Source organism: Cyprinodon variegatus, unplaced genomic scaffold, assembly GCF_000732505.1.
Source record: "Cyprinodon variegatus isolate N-32 unplaced genomic scaffold, C_variegatus-1.0 Scaffold253, whole genome shotgun sequence".
Taxonomy (NCBI): domain Eukaryota; kingdom Metazoa; phylum Chordata; class Actinopteri; order Cyprinodontiformes; family Cyprinodontidae; genus Cyprinodon; species Cyprinodon variegatus.
In genome coordinates, this window is record NW_015150706.1 from 164,958 (window position 1) to 174,339 (window position 9,382).

At 37.0% G+C, this 9,382-nt stretch overlaps 1 protein-coding gene across 1 annotated transcript in view; it reads right to left on the minus strand.

Annotated features, from left to right (window-relative positions):
- Positions 1–8,404, minus strand: part of LOC107089450 (activin receptor type-2B-like) — an 18,898-nt gene extending 10,494 nt beyond the window's left edge. Inside the window, exons 1-2 of the mRNA XM_015382235.1 lie at positions 7,970–8,404; positions 912–1,119 (exon numbers count right to left, since the gene is read on the minus strand). Coding sequence (XP_015237721.1) covers positions 912–1,119; positions 7,970–8,021 — 260 coding nt within the window. The 5' untranslated portion in view covers positions 8,022–8,404. The remainder of the gene's footprint in view (positions 1–911; positions 1,120–7,969) is intronic.
- Between the last annotated feature and the right edge of the window lie 978 nt (positions 8,405–9,382).

A 9,382-nucleotide genomic window follows, 5' to 3' on the forward strand; every position in this document is an offset into this window, starting at 1 on the left:
TCCGATACTGGTATCGGTATTGGTGCAACACTAATGGTAACCTATGTTTTTGTTTATTAAGGTCTGAGTTAGAGGGAGAATATAGATATTTAATAGGAGGAGTTCTAAGATGGACCCTTGGGAACACCACGTGAAATTTGGGGGTCTCTGATGCAAAGTTACCTTCTGACACAAAAAGAGACCTAACCTGGAGGGAAGGTTTAAACCAGCTGAGTGTTGCACGAGAAAGACTGACCCAGCTTTCCAAAACACTCTTAAAAATTGCAGTGATCAACAGTCTTAAATGGTCCAATAATACCAGAACTGTGGTTCTTCCAGTCTGCATTTATATAGATGTCATTGAACACCTTGAAAAGTTAAGTCTCTCTTATGATAAGGAATCTAAAGAAATGCTACCCCTTTCTCTTAACAGGGAAATGCTGATTTGAAACCCCAACTGGCAAGCTTCAAGTGCCATTCCTGTTTGGAAGCATAACGCATCAACATTCGAATAATGAACTTAATGGTAATCTGGGATAACCAGTATACTATCTTCTACGAAACATTGGTAATTGCTGTGTCTCTGTTTAAGAAAAATAAATTTAAAAAAGGACCTTCGTGGAAATACTGTACAGAAATACAAAAATTAAAACAAGTCTTAAATTATGAGATAACATTTTTTCCATAACCTACAAAAGCAACAAAGCTTGAAGAAAGAAGAAATTTGCCAATGCTCACATTTGTGAGGCTATTGCCTATTAGAAATCAAGCCCATATGTGTTATCAATCTGCTGTCAGTGTTTCAGGATGAGGGCTACAATAATTTGGGTTAGACCAAATGTGGATTCGGATGTTGGAGATTCTGCTGCCCTCATTATTCATTCAAACCTCGACAAAACCCACAAGAAATACGCAAAATGTGTTGACCGAACCTGTCATAGCAGTTGAAGTCATCCAACCAGCAGCCTTTCTTCACCAGCTTGATGGTCCCTGAGGAGTTGAGCCAGGATGCGTAGCAGTGCAGCCGCTTGTCCTTTTCTCCCTCACAGCGCTCAAAGCCACTCTGGTTGGTCCTCTCTGTTCGCCAGTTGTCGTTGTAGTACACACATTCTCGGGTCTCCACCTCTCCCAGACTGTACCCTGATGTGGACAGAAGGACACGGTCAGCATGAATTGCAGTGAATTGACCCCAGAAGGGGAAGCTTGCACAACAAATGGCTCGGAATTCATTGTGTTATAAAAACACCACATCTCGGTGCAGACACCATCATCTAATTGGCATGTAGCCAATTTTGGGAGCGTTCTTTGCTAAAAGAAGGGGAAAAAAAGGGAGTTCCTCTGGGCTAAGAAATTGTTGCTGAATACTGGCTCAGCATAATCCCATTGACTAAATGATCTATTCAGAAAAGAAAAAAAAGCTAAACGCTCAGAGAAATTATCAAATCTAATTAGCTATAAAACAATGAGATGCCTGCTGTTGCATAGAAACCCAACATGCATTGACTTACTACAGCTACTACTACTGGGTTTTCCAACGGTTTTCATACTCCGCAAACTACCATAAGCATCAATGGGTTTCTTGGACTTCACGTGACAGGTGGAAACATGAGGTTCACTGTTGTGAGTTTAAGAGTATATAACCTTTTTTTTATTTATTTTTTTATTTTTTTATTTTTTTAGTATGGCATACTTTTGTATTCAAACCCTTCCAAACAATCCTTTATGAGGACCCCATTGTGCTGTTAAAGTTACAAACATCCAGACAGCGAGGTTACATTATAATCTCTTTAAACCACAACATCTTTCTTGACAGGTTTACATTTTTCCCCTATGCGTTTTTGAAAACTGCAAACATATTTATTTATTTCTTACCATAAAATACTGATTTGTGGACCTCGCATAGTAACCACAATGTGGACAGACCCCCCACTTAAGTCATAGGGGTGTACCAATACATCATTACATCTATGAAATGATAAAGGATACTTTAATAGATGAATGAATAATAATAAAATGAAAACACTGAACCACATCATGCTATTTTTCACTGAAATGCTTGATGCCTGTAATACCTGAAAATTAACATTATAAAATCATGTTCAACTGTATTTATTTGCGATTTAATTTAAATCTGTCAGATGAGGAGATTTTGCATAGGAATTTACGAGTTGAATGGAAAATCGAATCATGATATATTTGCAAACATCCAAACCTGTCAATATATAATCACATTGTGTTAAAGCTGATGATCCGCATCATTACAGAGCTATGGATCTCTGCTGCACCTCCAGAGTTACCAATGGGCTCTTGGCTGCTTCGCTTTCCCAACCAATCAGTTTTTGTAGATGGTCACAGACGATAGGTTTACAGTTACGTTGAACTTTGCAATATTTATCCATTATGTAAAATGGACAAAGTGGAGCTGGACGGTATCAAAATATTTCCCTGCAACACCATTGCAAAACAAACGACTAACAATACCGATTGACCAGAATTTTGACACTTCTCTCTCTCTCCCTCATTCTATATATACAAAGAAAACAAGTATCCGAACACCCTGCTATTTTGCAGGTTCTCACACTTAAAAAACGATGGAGCGGTCTGAAATTGTTATCTTAGGTACATGTCCATTGTGAGAGACGTAATCTAGAAAAGAATTTCAGAAATCACAATAAATTACTTTTTTAACTATTTCTTTGTATGATACAGCTGCAAATAAGTATTTGAACACATGCCTATCAGCTAGACTTCTGGCTCTCAAAGACCTGTTAGTTTGCCTTCAAAAAGCCCACACCCACTCCATTTATTATGCCAAACTAGATGCCCCTGTTTGAGGTCGTTAGCTGCATAAAGACACCTGTCCTCCCCTTTTAATCAGTAAGAATCCAACTACTAACATGGTCAAAACCAAAGAGCTGTCCAAAGACACTAGAGACAAAATTGTACACCTCAACAAGGCTGGAAGGGGCTATGGGGAAATTGCCAAGTAGCTTGGTGAAAAAAGGTCCACTGTTTGACCAATCATTAGAAAATTGAAGAAGCTAAACATGACTGTCAATCTCCCTCGGACTGGGGCTCCATGTAAGATCTCACCTCGTGGAGTTTCGATGATCCTAAGAAAGGTGAGAAATCAGCACAGAACTAAACAAGAGGAGCTGGTCAATGACCTGTAAAGAGCTGGGACCACCATTTCCAAGGTTACTGTTGGTGATACAGCAAGACATCATGGTTTGAAATCATAAATGGGACTGAAGGTTCCCCTGCTTAAACACGCACATGTTAAAGCCTGTTTTAAGTTTGCCAATGACCCTTTGGATGATCCAGAGGAATTATGGGAGAAATTCATCTGGTCAGATGAGACCAAAATAGAACTTTTTCGTAATAATTCCACTAAACGTGTTTGGAGGAAGAAGAATGATGAGTACCAGACTCTGAACAAGCTGAGCAAGCAAGCTTTCAAGGTCATGAAAAAACTGAATCGTAATAAAATGGCAATATTGGTTGAAAGTAACCAAAATTTAGTTCTTTAGGAAAAATCGTTTAATCCTACTTGAAAGCAAGTGGTTTATATTCATTTTATTTAGGGTTGTAGGGAGTAAAGGAGTTGAATGTATGCCACTTTTTCTCTTTTTGTTTTCATAGTTAAAACATTTTGAAACTCCTAATATTCCATATATTATTTCCACACCTTTTTATGACGGTGCAATATTTTGTGGTCTATCACAAAAAATCTACAAAAGGGACTTTTTGGTGACAAAAACAGACAAAGTGTCGAGGGGGTGGGTCTTGTGGTATTTTTATATTGCACTTTACTTTTTTTTGCGCTTGTATTTTGCTTTAAATGTAACCAATTCAATGAATCATTTTTGGATTGACACCACTAAACACCTAAACTTTATGACCAAAGAGGTTCGAGAATCTGTGCAAGACTCTGTGTGGTCTCAGGTGATGCTACACGCAATGATGATCAGTACGGGCCTGCAAAAGATGCAAAACAGGTGGATGCAATGCTGTCATTCTTCTGAGATGATTACTTCATGGGGGACACGGTCACATCTGACCATTCTGACATAGAGTGGTACATCAACGAAGTAGGACTATGACCCAGTTAGGAACAATATTGATTTCAGGATGTTCAAATGGTCATTATTGGAAACCACAGCCACATTTTTAGACGGAAATAAACAAAGACAGCAGCATGGAATATTTTCCACCCCTCCGCATTGCTGCCACTGAAACAAAAAAATATATATAAATGTTTTTTTAAACTTTGTGACAGTTTGTCAAAAATTGGACACATGGGAATTTTCCAATTCATGTGTCATTTCCATCCCTACTAAAATCACAGTAAAGTGCACTGAACCTCAGGGTTATAAAGTGACCATGTGTGAAAATGTTTGAGGGTGTGAATACTTTTTAAAGGCATTAAATGGAAAAGTGCTGATGCATTTGTAAGAATAGATGCCATTTTTAAATAGCATTTATCCTGAAAGAATTACTGCTCACCTCAGCTTAAATGTAACAACAGCAATCTTCAAACTCAACAATGGAAACCTTTAGTTAATGCTCTTATAGGCTTTGATGTCGGACACACCGGGAACACGCCAAGTAAAGAGGCAGATAACAAGTAGTGCAGGTTGGTCAGTATACAGCTTGGACATTCAGGCTCAATCTTTGTTCAGAGGGGGAAAAAAACAGAGCCTGTCTCTTTAAATCCCTGCCTATAGGAGCCTGCCCATCCCCCAACTTCACCCCCACCACCCATTACACACACAGTCACTTACACAAACACATTCACACATTTAGCTGTCCAGCAGCACACAATAGACATTATATCATACAGTGGATGCATGAAATGACCAAACACCATGCTTATTACAAAGGAGGGACGGAAAAAAAGGTATTAACAGCAGAGCACATGCATTCACTCACACTCACTAACAGCAGTGATGCTCAATGCTCCACTGAGCCGAGATGGCATTTCTGATATCCGTGGTCACATGATCCAAGAGGACTTTTACTACAACATCATCACCCTCCTCCCAAATCCACCTCCCCCTCTGTCACTTTACTGGGCTTTTACACAACAAACATGAATTCTGGAGAAGCAGCTTACTGTATAGCCTACCTACTCCATTTCCTGATCCATAAGCCATAAAGGCATAAGCTGCAGAGATATTTAAAACTCAAAGACAGCTTCTACAACAGCTGCAGTTAAAAAAAAAAATAGAACATTGATTACAAGCATACCTGTTCAAAACTATTTGAAGAATACTTTATTTACATCTGGGGAATAAGGCAAAGAACTGTTTGGCAAACGGCCACATAAACCAGCCAAATAATAGAGAAAAAAAATAATATAAAATCCTCCACGCTTAGTTTCACATGGTGTCAAGGGCGTGTAACAGTAACCTCAGATCCAAAATTAGTTTAGCCTTGAATCAGCTGCTGCCTGTGCTGATCAAATACCACTAATTTACTGAAAAATAAAGAATGAATCCAGAAAGAAGCATTTCTTCCACATTCCTGCCCAGAGCTGCAACAAAAATAAACCCACAAAATAAACAAGTTGAACCAAAATAAAATTGGTTTAGTCTCTGCATGGAAATGATGTTGCTGAGCAATATAATTTAAAATGTAATTTAAAAAATAAAATATGCTTTTTATTTGCTGCTGCTGGCTGCAGGACAATAAGCATTGATTTTTTTGTTGTTGCTACAACTCTTTTTCAAAGCATGATTGTATGGGTTGAGTTTAGGACCAGAAGTTATATCTCAATGCATCTCCTGATTTCAGAAATGAGGTAAAGAATGCCCACAGCAGCATCCTGTAAAAACACATGACAATAATTTTGCCTAGTTATACGAGTCTGCCAATATAACTTTATTGAAATATATGATTACAAAACAAAACCACACAAAGCCCAAGTTGTCAGTCCATGGCAAACGCTGTAATAATAGACTGTAATGTGTGCTGATATATAACAAATGTCATGTCACTGCAATTAAATAATATTCTATTGTGATATAAAAAATGATATTGAATAATAGTCCACACCCATCTAAAGACAAGGATTTTTTTTATTTCTGTGAACCTGCTTGGTTAACCTGAGTGAAGTCTGTTTTTCATCAGAAGCTGGATTTTGTCTTACTGTTGGAGTTTCAACATTATGTTTAAACTGAAAATCTAAATCCTTTCTATATTGTTAGGGTTACTTATTTTAAATGATGAAAATATGTTTTAATAGCAAAGAACTTGTTTATCTAAGAAATACAAGTCAGGCCAATAACATTTACCGCAACTAAAACAAAAGACAACATGAATATTGTTGATTGAACATTTTGCAGCAACATGGGAGGTTTTAAAACTAAAACATTTTTCTATTTTGGATCAAAAAAATATTTTTTTTTTCTACAGTAAATTGATGGGGCATTAACCCATCTGGACATTTAAAATGCTGTAGTTCTTCATCTGTACATCTCATTTTTTTTTTAATATGGCATCTCATTTTTTTTTCACACAACATTCCTTTTTTAGCATCATTACCCACCCAACATTTTTTAAACATGAAATATGTTTTAAATATACAGCACAAATGTTCTCTACTAGACACCAAACAACCAATGAGAATAAGCAACACCACTATGACACATGGAGCCACCAACATGGCTGCCAGCTGTGTAAACCTAAATAAACTCCTACACTGCTTGCTTATTGAGGATAGCAGGAGAATGTTACCTTCAATATAAAAGTATAAAGACCTTAAATTATAACATCAAAACCTGAAATCAAACTGAACCAGAGATAACCCTTTCAGTGACATAAATTCTTTAGGAAAATGTTCCCTGCCTCCAAATTATTTATATTAGATGGATGAGAGCTTTATGCCATCGGCAGCCATGTTGGGCACCGTCTGCTACACATTCTTTAGTTACATATTCATGTTATATTTCTCACTCTTTTGACATTTTATGTTAGTTGTTTCTTGTAACTCTGGATGATCTGGTTGTTGGTGATTTTCTCCCTTTTGGCATTCCATACCTTTCTAATCCTGGTTACTTTAGGGAGCTTATGGGCAGGTTATTTTTATAAGAACTTTTGTGCAGACAATGGACCAATTTGTACTAATTAAGGCAACAATTAGTACCTGCATTTGCAACAGCTTATCTGAAGAAATTTCATAAAATCCACCCAAGTCTCCAAAGTAATTTGGCTTTATGTCCTCGAGTAAATATGAGCTGAGAATTTGATAAAACTTGTTTTGGTTTGCCTAAGGTTAATAAAATCTCATATTTCCTCAGAGTAAACTGGTCAAAACAAGGACTGGAATCCAAATAAAATGAAATCAGAGTGTAAAAACGACTCGTTGAAGAAAGCATCTTGTGAAAAAATACAACCAACAGGTCCAATGAAGGTTTATACACAGGAATAAAATGCAAAGATTCAGTGATGGGTACAAAATGAAAGCAGGAAGCAATGAAACAGGTAAAAAAAAAAAAAAAAAAAGTTTAATTTAAGTCTAATTTAAAATGTTTATTTCTATTTAAATGTTGGCTGTATTGCCAAATAAAAGTAGTTAAAATTAAAGAATTCTCCAATCATAAATCTACATTAATGATTAAAGTTGAATAGCCTCCAAATGTCTTTTTTCAGTGTATGAGGTTTCAGGATGTTGATGCAGCTGCTGCCTTCTATTCCTGCCACCGTTGGGGAAGGCGTGCAACAGTTTTACTTTAACTTCTTATCACAGAACTATCGAATTACGAGTATTTTTAAAGCTTTGGGACATATAAAGATACACCTACTGCGGTTACTACATTTTAAGAGGGAAATTTAAGCACAGCGGTCAAAGAGGATTAACGCTGAGAGATTTAAATCCCAGTGCCACTAAAGTTTAAACGAGGGTCGGAATTTAACACTATTTTTTCCCCTTTAACAAAACGGTTAAATAACAGCCATTAATAAAAGAAAGAAAAGAAAAGCTGCTTACCTGCGCATAAAGTTCCCAGAAGAAGTGAACAAGTCAGCCATGAAAAAGACATGTTCCGCTTTAAATAAAGGACAGCGATTTCGTCCTCTTTCTTTCGCGAACATTAAAACTCAGGTTGACTAAAAACATCAGTCCAGGATTAAACCGACCACAGGCCTCCTCGGTCCCACCACCACCACCTCCTCCTCCACCACAGCGCGTATCAATAGCCGCGACGCTGCAACAATGTTGCAAAGAAAAGGAGCGATTAACTGACTGCCGGGCGGTTAGTCCAGAATAAGGTGCCGCATTTCGCATCGGAAACGGCTTCACCGACCGGTCCAAGCGTCTGAATGGACGTCTCAACGTTGTTTTCTGAGCTTATTCGCTGAAATAGTAGCAGCGCTGCGTCGGGGAGGTCGGTCGGGGGTTTACATGCATGTTACTGATCTGTGTCCAAAATGGCTTCTAAATGGGGAATGGGCTGCAAACAGGGAAACCCGGATGTGTAAACACAAAGGGGGGAACTCAGGCAGCCACGGAATGACCTTAACGCGACACCATGGATCTAAAAAAATAAATAAATAAAATCTCTTAAAATTAGGACTATATCCCGACTTACTGGGGATGATTAGTACGTTTTTTTACACACTTGGAGTGAACAGTGAGGGAAGTGTGTTCCGTCCGGTGTATTGACGCCGGTTAGGGAGAAGGAATTTATGCTTTCTCTGATAAACGTGGAGATTTTCTTTCTAGGCTAGTTGTTAGTCAGCCTGTTAGAAAACGCCTGTTAGAAATAAATGTTTAAAGTAGACCGCGGTGGGTTAGGGTTGGTTCTCACAGTCTTTGATTTTTACTTAACAATAAGGAAAATTACAGCTGCTGGTCCAAATTATGTCATATATGTAGGATTAGGTTTGATATATACACACACACACACATATATATATATACAATATATATACGTATATATACATAGATATATGTATATATATCTATGTATATATATATATGTATATATATATATGTTTATGTATGTATATGTGTGTATATATGCGTGTATATATGTATTTATTTATTCATATAATTAAATGGATCTTTTCTTATCTATTTGCAGTAATTAAAATCTTTTATCAAACTGAAATCGCCCTAAACCTTGTGTTTTCCTTTTCCTAAAAAGTTATTTCGTGCCTTGTAAACCTTTGTGTCATTTTGTTACTGTTGGTTATGTAGATAAACCTCTAATGTATTTTATTTACATTCTACATAACTTTATATTTCAGTCTATTTCTGTGCATTAATGTTTATAGCCCACTTTTGGGCAGGCTTCTTTAGTAGCATATGATTGATTATAATTCTTTGTCTAATGTTTTTTGTTAAATGACCACAAAAGAAACATAAATAAATACACCTTCTGGTCAAATCTTTATTCCC